This window comes from Mus caroli, chromosome 12 (assembly GCF_900094665.2).
Source record: "Mus caroli chromosome 12, CAROLI_EIJ_v1.1, whole genome shotgun sequence".
Lineage (NCBI taxonomy): Eukaryota > Metazoa > Chordata > Mammalia > Rodentia > Muridae > Mus > Mus caroli.
Window position 1 is genome coordinate 74,844,841 of NC_034581.1, and position 14,732 is coordinate 74,859,572.

Below are 14,732 nucleotides of genomic sequence, written 5' to 3' on the forward strand. Positions count from 1 at the left end.
ATTTTGCTGACAGGACCCTGATATGTAGCTTTTTCTTGTGAGGTTATGCCAGTGCCTGGCAAATACAGAAGTGGATGCTCACAGTCATCTATTGGATAGATCACAGGGCCCCCAATGGAGGAACTAGAGAAAGTACCCAAGGAGGTAAAGGGGTCTGCAAACCTATAGGAAGAACAACAATATGAACTAACCAGTACCCCCAGAGCTCGTATCTCTAGCTGCATATATAGCAGAGGATAGCCTAGTCAGCCATCAATGGGAGGAGAGGCCCGTGGTCTTGCAAAGTTCATATGCCCCAAGTACAGGGGAATGCCAAGGCCAGGAAGCAGGAGTGGATGGGTTGGGAAGCAGGGTGGGGGGGAGGGTATATATAGGGGGCATTGGGGATAGCATTTGAAATGTAAATGAAGAAAATATCTAATAAAAAATTTAAAAATTTAAGAAACTTCAGCAATGTTTAAAAAGTCATTCGAAAATACACAGATGAATGAAAATTTGTGAAAGCAATGACTTGAGGGAAAGTGAGTGATCAGGGCAGGTGGAAGGAGAGAACCGACTTTAGTAAAGTGTCCTCTGACCTCCACATGCTTGCTCGCCATGGCATGCACTCCCTGGATAATTAAGTAAATGCTATTAAAAGAAAAAAGGTGTTGTTGTTTTACATCAAGCTTAATGTTCACAATAGGCCTATAATCCCAGTGACTGAAGTTAGGAGTTTAAGGCCAACCTGGGCCAACCTCTGTCATCAACCTACCAAACAACAGAAACAGCAGCCCAGATAGAAAGCAGGGAAGGCAGGCAATGCCTGTTATCCCAGCACCTGGGAGGCAGACACAGGTGGTCAGAGGACAAGGTCATCCTCGGCCTGTACTTGTCTCAAAAAACAGTATGGTCAAATCTTTCTAGATGAAAATTTAAAGCTGGAAAGATGGGTCAGGAGAAGCAAAGGAACTTGTTGCACAAACCTGGTGACTCAAGTGTGGTTCCTAGAAGCTATGTAAAGATGGAAGAGTACACATACCCACATACCCACTGATAATTAAAAATAAATACAACGGAACAAAAATGAATAGAACAAAATAGGAAGCATGCACCGTATGTGGTAAGATTATTGCGCTACAAATTAGCATACTTTCAGCCAAGGCACAAAGGGGCGGGGCATGGAGAAAGGATAATGGATCCCTAATTCACACATCTACACTGCTGTAACAAACACAGAGAAGTAAAAAATGATACCGAGCCAGTAATTTCACAGCTCAGTAAGCTATGGGAAGAAAAATACGCTCTTACCACTCTTTTCACTAATTTCCCACAGTAGAATCTGTCTTCTTACCTCCAGAGAATACTTTGGTGTTCCCACTGTTGAAAGCCAGGCAGAAAATGTTGGAATGGTGCTCCCCCTTCAGCTGTATGGGTTTGACCCTGGAATGGATAGCTTGTTCCATGTGCCATAGCAGAACTCGGCGGTCGTCTCCTCCTTTAGCAGAGAGCAAGAATCTAGGGTTAAAATAGTTATTGCAAGGCTAACATTTGGTTTTGCCACCTCAACTCCCATTTCTGAATCTATCTCTCTCCAGCTATGGAAGACACATAAATCTAAGATTTTTTTCCCATGAGGCACATGAACTCTAAAGCACCCACACTTTCCCAGGCCTTGTTTGGTTGACTGTTTTAGGTTAGTGGTGATAGAGATGGAACCCAGAGCCTGTGCATACCAGGCAAGTGCTCTCTCTACCACTGTGTTAAGTCTCAGCCCTCTTCAAGTTCTGACTCTTAAACAGATAATACCGAAATTAAAATGGATAAGCTCTGGCATGAGACACTCCTTACCCAGTACCACTTTGTCCAGCCTGGCTTCCTTGAGTCTTAGCATTTAAATGTTTATTTGCTTATTATTTAGAATCTTTCTAGTAAGTTTTTTTGAGAAGGGAGCAGGAAATAGCCATTACAACCTAAACTAGTTTCTACTACTTGCAATCAAAGAACTCTTAAGTAGTATTTCTAGCATAACAATTTGCAAAGCAATCTTTGATGTAGTCTTGGTGACTATGGGACAGTATACACACAACTAAGGGCCTAACTCCTATTAGGGTTGTTATACTGCAGTTCTCCTGGGGACGTGGCTCTTTCGTGTAATTTTCAGTGGTCTGAACTGCAAAAGCAGTAGCACACTGTATCAACTAGCTCCTAGAGAATGAGAATACAGGGGCTGGAGAGATGGCTCAGTGGTTAAGAGCACCAACTGCTCTTCCAGAGGTCCTGAGTTCAATTCCCAGCAACCACATGGTGGCTCACAACCATCTGTAATGGGATCTGATGCCCTCTTCTGGGGTGTCTGAAGACAGCTACAGTGTACTCATATAAATAAAATAAATCAAAAAAAAAAAAAAGAGAGAATGAGAATACGTGTGTTCTACATATTTGCCGACGTGTTAAAAAGTGTCTGGAGAGAGGAACAAACCACTAATGAAGACTACACCTAGGAGACAGAAGTGGGACAGTATACATTGCATTTCACACTTTGCACACACTCATGCACACACACACACGTGCACATACTATCAAGGTTCAAGTGCTTATCACTGAACTATTTATTATACCCATTCCTATTTGACTTTTAAAGAATGAAAGTGTAGGCCTGTGTATCTGCATGTGGTTATGTGAACATGAGTACAGCTTCCTGCAGCGGCAGAGATGTTGGATTCCCCTGGAGCTGAAGTTCAGAGCTGGCTGACAAAAGGTGCTGAGAACTGTACCAGGTCCTCTTGAGGAGCAGCCAATGCTCTTAACTGCTATGCTATTTACCCCACGTCTCCTGTTTGACTTTTATAACAAGCCAACAACATACTTATCTTAGTCAGGGTTTCTATTCCTGCACAAACATCATGACCTAGAAGCAAGTTGGGGAGGAAAGGGTTTTATTCAGCTTACACTTCCACACTGCTGTTCATCACCAAAGGACTGGAACTCAAGCAGATCAGGAAGCAGGAGCTGATGCAGAGGCCATGGAGGGATGTTACTTACTGGCTTGCTGCCCCTGGCTTGCTCAGCCTGCTCTCTNANAGAACCCAAGACTACCAGCCCAGAGATGGCACCACCCACAATGCCCCCCCATCACTAATTGAGAAAATGCCTTACAGCTGGATCTCATGGAGGCACTTCCCCAACTGAAAGCTCCTTTCTCTGTGATAACTCCAGCCTGTGTCAAGTTGACACACAAAACTAGCCAGTACAATACTCTTTTCAAAAAAAAAAATAAAATAAATAAAAAGATAAGCTACATGAGCAGCAATTAACAGCAGCTCTGAGCCTCTGGCTCTCCATCTACCCAAGGTTAAAAATATAAGGACTGGAATGGCCAAGCTAGTGGTAAAGCTATGCTGCCCTAGGTAAACAGTACACTTGGCACCACTTACAGCACATCTATACAAACAGGATCATGCCACAGAGCAGGATGTCAGTGGTTTATAAGAGCCTGTGAAGAAGTACCCAGAGGTCTTTTCTGGAGGAAGAATTGGGTGTAAAAAGAGTATGGGCACCAACATCCATTTGTGAAAATTTTTTTTAGGCTACATGACACGCAGGGATTTTGGCAGTTTTGTTGAAACGCTGGAATCTAAATAAATGAACCAAAAAGTCAGTGAAGGGGCTAGGCAAGCACAGGCCAAGACCAAAGGAGAACCCTGAGACTCTAGGCAATAGATAAGACTGAAAACCATCTAAACGCCTACCAACTGAAGTCTGGTTAGAATTCCTGTTTAAGACTGGGGGGGTGGGGGGTGGGGGTGGGGGTGAAGTACTCCCGACACAGGAGACTGAGGGCGAAGGATTACCGTGAGTTTCAGACCAGCCTGGGATATGAATACTGAGTTCCAGGCCAACCTAGGGTACAGAGTGAGACCTTGTTTCAAAAAGGCAAAATAGAGGCTGGAGAGATAGCTCAGCAATTAAAAGCAATTGTTTCTCTTCCAGAAAACTTGGGTTTGGTTCCCCATGACCATTTCAGGTGGTTTACAACCTCATGTAACTCTAGGGGATCTGATGCTCTCTGCTGGTCTCTGTGGGTACTGCAGCAGGTACACAAACACATGAATGAGCACACAGAGATTTAAGCTGAGCCAGGCTAGTACTTGGGAGGCAGAAGACTGTGACTTCCAGGTCAACCTGGTCTACATAGTGAGTTCTTGGACAGCCAGAGCAATGTAGAGAGACCCTTTCTCAACAACAACAACAATAATAATAGTAGTAATAATAATAATGTACATACCTCAAAACATCCTAATTTCTACAAAGTATCTATGAATTTATCCTTGCCTTTCAAATATTTTATTTTTTTTAAAGATTTATTTATTTATTATATGTAAGTACACTGTAGCTGTCTTCAGACACTCCAGAAGAGGNCACCGGATCTTGTTACGGATGGTTGTGAGCCACCATGTGGTTGTTGGAAATTGAACTCAGGGCCTCTGGAAGAGCAGTCAGTGCTCTTAACTGCTGAGTCATCTCTCCAGCCCCGCCTTTCAAATTCTTTTAGGTAACACAAGACTATGAATCACATGAAACCCATCCTAGCACTTGGCAAGTAGAGGCAGGAGGACTACAGGAGACCACTGGGGGGGGGGGGGCAACAATGATCTGAATGCAGGGCATCTGGCACCAGAGATGCTCCTTAGTCTACCCCAATCCAGCCTATTGACAGTGAAGAGATACTGAAACTAGGCAGATTAAATGGCCAGGTTGAAAACTTTTTTTTTTTTTTTTTTTTTTTTTGGTTTTTCGAGACAGGGTTTCTCTGTGTAGCCCTGGCTGTCCTGGCACTCACGTTGTAGACCAGGCTGGNTTGTAGACCAGGCTGGCCTCGAACTCAGAAATCCACCTGCCTCTGCCTCCCAAGTGCTGGGATTAAAGGCGTGCGCCACCACACCCGGCTGGTTGAAAACTTTTTAAAAAGAGTCTTTTATAGTTCAGCTTGGTCTCAAAACTTCAGTGTAGCTAAAATGACGCCGAACCCTTGATCCTCTTGCCTCTATTACAGACAACCAATAAGACGTCAGGTTTCGTATGGAGCTAGGTCCCAGGCAAACACTCTAGCAGCTGAGCTACGCCACTTGCTCAATTTTTTGTACACTGAATGATGGCTGCATTTGACCACAGGTAAGCTAGGTTGGGTGATCTGCCAAGGCACTAGGCTTTTTTTTTTTTTCTTCTTGCTCCAGCCCCACTCGCTCTGGCCCAAAGATGTATTTATTTACTTATTATATGTAAGTACACTGCAACTGTCTTCAGACACACCAGAAGAGGCACAAGATCTCATTACAGATGGTTGTGAGCCACCAAGTGGTTGCTGGAAATTGAACTCAGGACCTCCAGAAGAGCTCTCAGTGCTCTTAACCGCTGAGCCATCTCTCCAGCCCTAGGCTGACTTTCAATGACACTTCTTAAATCAGGAGTATGGGTAAGGAATCCAAAGGCAACACAGGCAAGTCTGAAGAGGTAAGGGCTCCATGCAGACTTTGACTCCCACTGCAGAAGTTGCCAGAGACAGAACCAAGCCTTGTCGCACTGTCCTGTAATTAAAACTACTCTGGAGGCTGAGACAGGAAGATGAAAATGCAAAGCTTTCCTAAGCCAGAGGTGGAATAACATCTATATATCTGCAAACACCCTATTTTTACCGAGGACTTTCCTTTTGAAAGATAAGTGTGTTTATCTAATTTTATCTCATACCAGATAAGAGAGCAAAGTTATTCCTATTTTAAAGGGCTCAAAAGTCAGGGCTAGGCATGGTGGCCTATACCTGTAATTCCAATATTTGGGAGGCAGAACTGAGGTAAATTTGAAGCCAGCTTGGGCTATAGAATGAGATCCTGCTTGGGAAGAAGGGAAAAGAAAATGAAGTCTGACTTGCCTTGGTTCCTATCTTGGAGTACTCTACATTAAATAGGTAGTGGGTATCAAAGCGCCACTTTAACTGGATACCTAGAACCCCATGAAATAAAGTGCTTTCTCTAAAATCAGGTAACTAGTGTGTTGGAATATAATAAAGTTATAGCTTTAAACTCTGAACTCGATCCAGTCAGTCTTAGACAATGTTTCTAATTCCTGGGCAGAAACAGATGAAATCTACCATGCTCAAGTGTGCTTTCTCCTCACACTCAATCATCCCGGGGGGATCATTTTCTCCAATGGCCATTTTGCTTATGAGGAAACAGATATAAAAGAAGCTAAGCTCACTAGTCCTAAGGTACTACCATCAATTAGAGGAACAGAGGGATTAAAGTTCAACATGTCCTTGCTCTTCCTAAACACCACTGGATAATTCTAGACACTGGAGAAATGTTCTTTGTAGTTTAAGGTATATTTTTTTTAAAAAAAAAAGCACAGCTTCATAGGCATTAGAGTAATATAAAATTTCCTTTCAAATACTGTTCTTAAAAGAATAAACTTAGCCGGGCAGTGATGGCACACGCCTTTAATCCCAGCACTTGGGAGACAGAGGCAGGTGGATTTCTGAGTTCGAGGCCAACCTGGTCTATAGAGTGAATTCCAGGACAGCCAGAGCTACACAGAGAAATCCTGTCTGGGGAAAAAATAAATAAATAAATAAACTTAGAGATGCTGGAGAGATGGTTCTGTCAGTAGAATGCTTGCCAACAGAAAGCCCTGAGCTCAGTCCCAAGCACCTACATTAAAAAAATAAAAGCAGACAATAGCTGAGTGGCTAAGTGGTGGGGGGCACACCTTTGATCCCAGCACTTGGAGGCAGAGGCAGGAGGATCTCTGAGTTTAAGGTTATCCTGGTTTACAGAGTGAGTTCCAGGGTATTCAGGAGTACACAGCTAAACCAAGTCTTGAAAAAGCAAATTAATAAATAATTTTTTAAAAGATTTATTTATTACTATACATAAGTACACTGTAGCTGTAGCTGTCTTTAGACACACCAGAAGAGGGCGTCAGGTCTCATTACGGGTGGTTGTGAGCTACCATGTGGTTGCTGGGATTTGAACTCAGTATCAGTCAGTGCTCTTACCTGCTGAGCCATCCACAAAAATTTTTTAAATTGAAAAAACCATCAGTCAAGGGCTTGCTCTCTTCCTGCCTCCATCTTGGGCCTGTGTTCTCCACACAGAAGGCCTAGGAAAGCACAGAAACCCCCTCTGCTGCAGTTGCCACAGCCTTGGGTGGAGGCAGGGTCTGAGCTGAATCCCACAGTGATGAGTAGCAGAGCTGCTGAGATTCACACATACCACACACACAAACAGGTGGCAGCGGCAGCTGACATCAGCAAGGAACCAGTGAGTGACAGAAGGGAAGGAAGGCGACATCCCAAAATGGTCCACAGATCTCAGGGACCGCTAGAGGCAGTACTGGGGAAATCTAAGAACACCCTCTGTTCATCCCAAAGCCTGATGTGTGCAGGAACCCAGCTTCAGAGGCCTGCAGAGTTTTGTGGGAAGCCAACACAAAAGACTTATCTCAGCACACACAGCTGGCAACTGCTGAGAAACAAAGTGAAAGTACTTCCAGCATTCAGGAAGATAGATGCAACTGCGTAAGAGGAGGAAGGGGCTGCTGTCACAGGTATGGAAGTTAAAAACATAGACTTGGTCAAGTCACGTGTAAGTGGGAGCCTGAACACCAACAGTGGTGGCCCTGTAAATGTTATTATGGGATTGGAAATCTAAAAACAAGGACTCTCCTGTTCCACATTTCAAAAGGAACGCTACAAGCCAAGAGTGTGGCGCACATCCCAGCACTCACAAGGTAGAGACAGATGGTCTCTGAATTCAAGGGTAGCCTGGTCTACAACCCTGTGTTCCAGGCCAACCAGTCAAGAAAAAAAAAAAAAAGTGGATTTTTTAAAGAACAGCTTGGTTCTAAATTTGCACTATTGATATCACCAATAAAGTCATGGCTTCTTGTGGGGATCGGGGTTAAGGGCAGGTACAGTGGCATACATTTGTAATCCCAGTGCCTGGCAGGGTCCTGGAGTTTGCTGGCCAGCCCAGCATAGCCAAATTGGTGAGCTTAAGTTTAGTAGGAGAGTCTCTCAAGCATGAAAGAGGAGAGCAATTAAGGAATACACCCAACATGGACTTCTGGTAGTCACAGGCACATGTAGAGAAAATATCTTGTGATATGGTACCTGTCAATAATAAATCTGATGGCCTATGGCTTAGGTAGGAATTAGGAGGTAGAACATCAAGGAGGCAGAAAGGATTCTGGGATAGGGCCAGGTGGAAGGTTCACCTGGGAAGTGAAAAGACAGTCATGGTACCTGAGCACACGTAAGCAGCCATGTAGCAGAATGTAGATTAGAATAAATGGGTTATTTTAAGTTATGAGCTAGTCAGAGAAGGGCCTAGCTACATGGCCAAGGTATTTATAAATATATTTTGAGTGAGTCTTATTTCATGGGGCTGGGAGGAAGAACCGTTACTTCTACAGGCACAGGCAATCTACAACTGTAACTCCATACATGCATGAGCATGTGAGCACATACATGCGCACACACAAGTAGGATAAACAAAGTTTTGAAGAAAAAGAAAGCTAAACAGCATGAATGACATACTTTAAATATGATGAAAAATCAAAAAAGTGCAGTTCAAACTTCTGAGATTTAGAAAACAAATTACCAGCCAGCTTCACTACCTCTAAGAGAGCACCTCTATGAGGTAGACACTCCCAAATACACACACTGTAAGTGCAGAATGACCTCAGAAGGTACAGGACAACTGTTTTAACACAGTTAAAAGGTCACAAAATCAGCAGTAGATGATGTCATCTGTAATGTTCTTTTCTGGTTCTTGAGAGACAGAATCTCATGATGGACGAGCCTCTGCTAGTGACGTTTTGTATACTGTATGAAGATGTGTCTCTGCCCTTCCTTGCCTGCCTAAGGCATCTTCTGATTGGCCATGGCCTATAGCATAAGGCAGAATAGTGAGGTGGGACTTCCAGACAAAGAGAGGAACTCTAAAAAGAGTCAGGCGAGGAAAAGATTCGCTTTGAGATGGAGGAAGTTTGACTGTATATATGGCAGACCTTAGATTAATATAAACAGAATAACTGAATTACAAGCTAGTAGGCATTAATTCATAAATAAACCTCCATGTCATTATTCAGGAACTGGGTGGACATAGAAAAGCCCAAACAGTTACAAGCCTGAAGCTTAGTATATAGCTATGTGAAGCTTGTCTTGGACTCCTAAGCCCTCTGCCTCCAAGGGCTAGGATTACAGGTATGTGTGTGACGCATACACACATACGCATACATGTATATATATACACACACCACCTTAACCAACCTACACAAATATTTTTAAAATACAAAAATTATTCACACTCATTGGTTCAAAATTACATTTTTAAGATTTATTCTAAAGGAAAAATTAATTTCCAAGATGATCTAGCTACAAGGTGTACGAAGAAAGCAAAAATTAAGTATAACAAAAGTTGATTACATTTAACATAGATGTTTAACAACATGTTGTCGTAAAGGGCTTTAGGACATCTGGTCTCAAAGTGTGTTGGGGTGGACTTCAGAAAGTCTGCAAAGCCAGAACAATGCTTCTTTTTTCTCTTAGAGTGAACTAAGGGTTGAACCCAGGGACTGAAGATGTCAGACACACACTCACCACAAGGCTAAAAGCACTAGCCCCTTTGTACTTGACAGGGTCTCACTAAGACAACTGGTCTTAGAAATCTTCTTGCCTTGTCCTAGCAAATAGATGGGATTATAAGAATGCTTCAATAAGCCTGACAAATTTTTATTTGCTTTTACAAAAATTGTGTGAGTAGGCACCCAGAGATGGCATAGAGGGCTGTCTTAGTTACTCTTAACATACTCTTCTATACTGGCAAGAGACACTGTAACCAAGGCATCTTAGAAAAGAAAAGTGATTAAGTGGGGACATGAATAGTTTCAGAGGTGGGTCCTTGACCATCAATGGTGGGAAAGGTGGAAACGAGCAGAAGGCATGGCTCTGGAGCAGAAGCTGGAAGCTGGCATCTGATTTTCAAACCCAAGACAGGGAGACCCGAAGCCCACTTCCCAAAGACACCTCCTCCTCCAACAAGGCCCCACTTTCTAATCCTTCCTAAATAGGCCACCAACTGGGAACCAAACATACAAATACATGAGCCTATGTGGACCATTCCCTGGATACCATAGGCCTACTAGCCATACCATAATATAAAACACACTCAGTCTAACTCCAAAATTCCATAAATCTTTCACAGTCTCAAGACTGTCAAGTCCTAAGTCTCTTCTGAGATGCAAGGCAAACTCTTGTTATTGTTGTTGATTTTGTTGTGGTGGTAATGGTGTTTGTTTGTTTGCTTGTTTTGTAAGACAGGGTTTCTCTGTGTAGACCTGTCTGTCCTGGAAAACTCTCTGTAGACCAGACCAGCCTCAAACTCACAGAGATCTACCTGCCTCTGCCTCCCCTGTGCATCAAGGCAAACTTAACTGCAACCCCTGAGGTAAAAATCAAAAAACAAATTATATACTTCCAACATACAGTGGCACAGAATATACATTACCATTCCAAAAAGAAGGAAAGGGAGGCAGGTAGAAAATACTGAACCAAAGCAAGACTGAAACCCATCAGGTCAAACTCCAAATCCTGAAAGTCCATGCCTGATGTCAAATGGCTTATTATATGGTTCCTCAAATCTCCCACTCCTTTCAGCTTTCTTTTTTCTTTTTTAAGATTTATTTATTTATTTATTTATTTATTTATTTATGTATATGAGTACACTGTAGCTGTAGATGGTTGTGAGCCTCATGTGGTTGTTGGGCTCCAGTCAACCCCGCTTGCTCTGGTCAGCCCCTCTTGCACAGACCCTGCTCACTCGGGCCCAAAGATTTATTTATTATTATTACAAATAAATAAATAGCTGTCTGTAGCTGTCTTCAGATGCACCAGAAGAGGACATTAGGTCTCATTACGGATGGTTGTGAGCCGCCATGTGGTTGCTGGGATTTGTACTCAGGACTTTTGGAAGAGCAGTCAGTACTCTTACCTGCTGAGACATCTTATCAGCCCCTTCTTTTGGCTTTCTTGACTGCAACATACTTCTCTCTCTTGAGCTGGTTCCACACCCTGTCTTCAGATCTCCTTGGCAGGAATCTCAAGGCTCTGGCATCTCATGGCTCTTGGGGTCTCCAGTGAAACGTAGGCTTCACCTTCACAGCTTCACTCTGGGGCCTCTCTGGGCCCTCTATGCTGGGACACCCCTCCCACACACCTGGCCTCAGAAGCTTTCCTGAACTGTGGAGGAAATTCCACAACTCCTTTATTCCTGTATCCTTGGCTTTAAGGCCAGAATCACTTTGGTCAAATCTGCCAACACATGGAATATAATCTGGCCCACTTGAGGAATTAATTTGCATAGATTTGACTTGTTGATGCTTTCCCTAGTAGAATAATTTTCCTTTCCTTTAAAAGATTCTTTAGGCATTTAACACCTAGGAAGCTTAGCTGGGTGGGGTCCGGGAATCACTCCTTTTATCCTTGTTTAGTTAGTCATTCTTTAAACTTCTCATCTCCTTCAGCTCAGGCTCCACCATTACATTTCCTGGTGCCCTTTTCCTCCTAAACTATACATTTAGAATTTTTTTGGCCTGGCTTGCTGTTTTGTTAGATATCTACATAAGAATGATTACTAATAACCACATAACACAGCTCATACTAGACTGTCTTGAAATCTCCTCTGCCAATGACATTAGTCCAAAAACTCTTCAATTTAACATCTGGCAGGACAAAACAGCCATATTCTTTGTCAAATCATCACAAGATTGCTCTTTAGCCCAGCTGCTAATATTATTTCACCATGAAATTGTGAGTTGGGCTTCACACTCCACATTGCTCTCAGAACTACTGCATTCAATCACTTTTCTAAGACAAAGTCTACATTCCACCAACAAGCAGTACAGTCAGGCCTGCCCCAGCATCAGGTACCACTCCCTACAATCAACTCTGTCTCAGTCACTCTTCTATTGCTGTGAACAGCCACCATGACCAAGGCAACTTGTAAAAGAAAGCATTTTACCTGGAGCTGGCTTACAGTTTCAGAGTCCATGACCATCATGGCAGAGAGCATGGAGGCAGGCAAGTATGTGGCACTAGAGCAGTAGCTGAAAGCATCATCTTTTGAAACCTCAAAGACCACTCCCATTGGTACATTTCTTCCAACAAGGCCACACCTCCTAATCCTTCCTAAATAGTCCATCAACTAGGAACCAAACATTCAAAGATATGAGCCTATAAGAGCCATTCTCATTCAAACCACCACAAGGTCAGAGGATAGCCTTTAGGATTTGGGTTTTCTCTAATCGATTCCAGGAATCAAACTAAGGATATCAGGCTTTCACTGCAAGCCCTGTTAGCCACTGAGCCACCTCACCAGCCAATTTTCTTTTTAAATTGTATTGATAGTCCAAAGGTAATGATGGCTAAATCACTGATAGCTTAGTACTGATTAGAGCAACAATATAAATTTTACTGGTCATCAGTTTATTCTTTATAATGTTTTATGCTTATTTATTTAATTTTATGTGTATGAGTCTTTTGCCTATAATATGTTTGTGCACCATGTGTGTGTCTTAGTGCCTTTCAGAGGTTAGAAGATGTCAGATTGCTTGGAGCTAGAGTTATGGATTGTAGTCAGTCAGCAGGTGGCTGCTAGGAACCAAACAATAAATGCTCTTGACCAGAGTCATCTCTCTAGCCCCTCATTAGTTTAATCTAACTCCTAATCACTTGCAGTAAAACAAACAAAAATAAAAAAATATACCATCTTCATTTAACCTGTTCTTGATGAAATAATAAAATCAAATTTCAACCACAGACATAGCCTAAATACTCTGTATGATAAAACTCAAAGTTCTTAATAAAACACAAGCACATAGAACAGCAGTGAATTCCACATCATATGCTAACCTGGATGTCTTTCATTTCTACCACTTTTTTTTTTTAACTAAAACAGACAAACTATGGTTTAAGACTCAGGAACTTGGCAATATTTTTTTTTCAAATTAACAAGATAGGGATTTGGTATTATTTTTTCAAAATGAACAAGATAAGCCTGAGATCTCAAGGAAAATAACTAGCAGCTATCCATAACCAATGATAAAATTCAACTTTTCAAGTGAAAAGATATTCCAAAAACTTGTATTTGCCACAGTGAACTAAAATACTTGTTATTGTTTGAAGATATCTCTGATGATATTTGTGCCGATACTAATAAAGTGATTTAAATGTTTTAGTTTAAGGTGTCAGTGAAATGGCTTAGTGGATAAACGCACTTGCTGCTAAGCCTGAGCGTGGGAGAGGAGAATCAAGTCCTTCAACCTGTCCTCAAACATTCTGCACACCCAAATAAACAAACAGACAGATACATTTAAAGAAAAAAATGTAAAGGCTAGCAGTGTGGCGAGGTTGGTCTAGTGCTTGCTTAGAATACATGAAGCCTTAGAATTCCCAGCATAACTGTGGTACGACACATCTCTGCAATGCCAGGACTCAGGATGTAGAAGCAGGAGATGAACAGTTTAAGGTCCTCCTAAACCAGCTTAAGATACCTGACAGTCTGATTTAAAAAAATAACAATAAATTAGCTGGGCAGTGATGGCACATGCCTTTAATCCCAGCACTTGGAGGTATCTCTGAGTTTCAGGTCAACCTAATCCCCAGAGCAAGTTCCAGGACAATCAGAGCTACACAAAGAAACCCTGTCTCAATAAACAAAAACAAATCAAACAAAACAAAAAAATTAAGACTGAGTAATGGCAAGGCACACACCTATAATCTCAGCACTCCAGAGGCTAAGATGGGAGGACCTTGAGTTCAAGGCCAGTTTTTGGGAATCATCAGTAAGTTTTAGACTAGCCTGGGCTACATACAGAGACCTTATCTCCAATATAAGTAAACAGAAATAGAAAATCAATCTCTTAATCTCTCTCTCTCTCTCTCTCACTGTTTTAAATGATTAAGCGTTCTCAGTTTTAATTTTAATCCTAGTGCAATAAAATCATAAAGATAACTCAAACTGTAGTTTTCCTGGGATCTTTAATGATTTCAATGTAAAAATGTCTTGAGACCAAAAGTTTTTGAGAATTTTGTTTTACAGCAACTTTTTAAAATCTAAGTTATCCCCCCCCCAACCCCAACCCCTCATTCCCTCCCCACTCTGCCCCCACCCTGGCACTGGGCATGTCTATAGACATTTTTTGATTGTTACAAAATGGGAACTACAGTTACCACAGGAATACTGAGTAAAAACTAGGGAGGCTGCTACTTTGCACAGGATAGCCCACCATAACAAAAACAGCAACATTGCTAAGCTGAAAGAAAAATATTCTTCAGAATGGTCAATAACGTGAAGAAAATATTCACTTTAATTAAGAAATGTTGCAAAATAGTGGAGATGATCTCATTCCAATTTAATTTTTGAAACACATACATAAATCTGGGCATGGTGATATATGCCAGTAAACCCAGTGTTCAAGAAGTAGTGACAAGGGCCAGAGAGATGGCTCAGTGGTTAAGAGCACTGACTGTTCTTCCAGAGGTCCTGAGTTCAAATCCCAGCAACCATATGGTGGCTTACAACCATCTGTAATGGGATTGGATGCCCTCTTCTGATGTGTCTGAAGAGAGCGACAGTGTGTATGTATATATGTGTGTGTGTGTGTGTGTGTGTGTGTGTGTGTGTGTGTGTGTGTGT

General features: G+C 42.1%; 1 protein-coding gene across 2 annotated transcripts in view; it reads right to left on the reverse strand.

The window, feature by feature from the left end:
• Positions 1-14,732, reverse strand: part of Dcaf5 (DDB1 and CUL4 associated factor 5) — a 90,514-nt gene that overhangs the window by 65,890 nt on the left and 9,892 nt on the right. For both annotated transcript variants that reach the window (XM_021178805.2, XM_029484465.1), the window contains exon 2: positions 1,334-1,477. In XM_021178805.2, the coding sequence (XP_021034464.1) occupies positions 1,334-1,477 (144 nt within the window). The remainder of the gene's footprint in view (positions 1-1,333; positions 1,478-14,732) is intronic.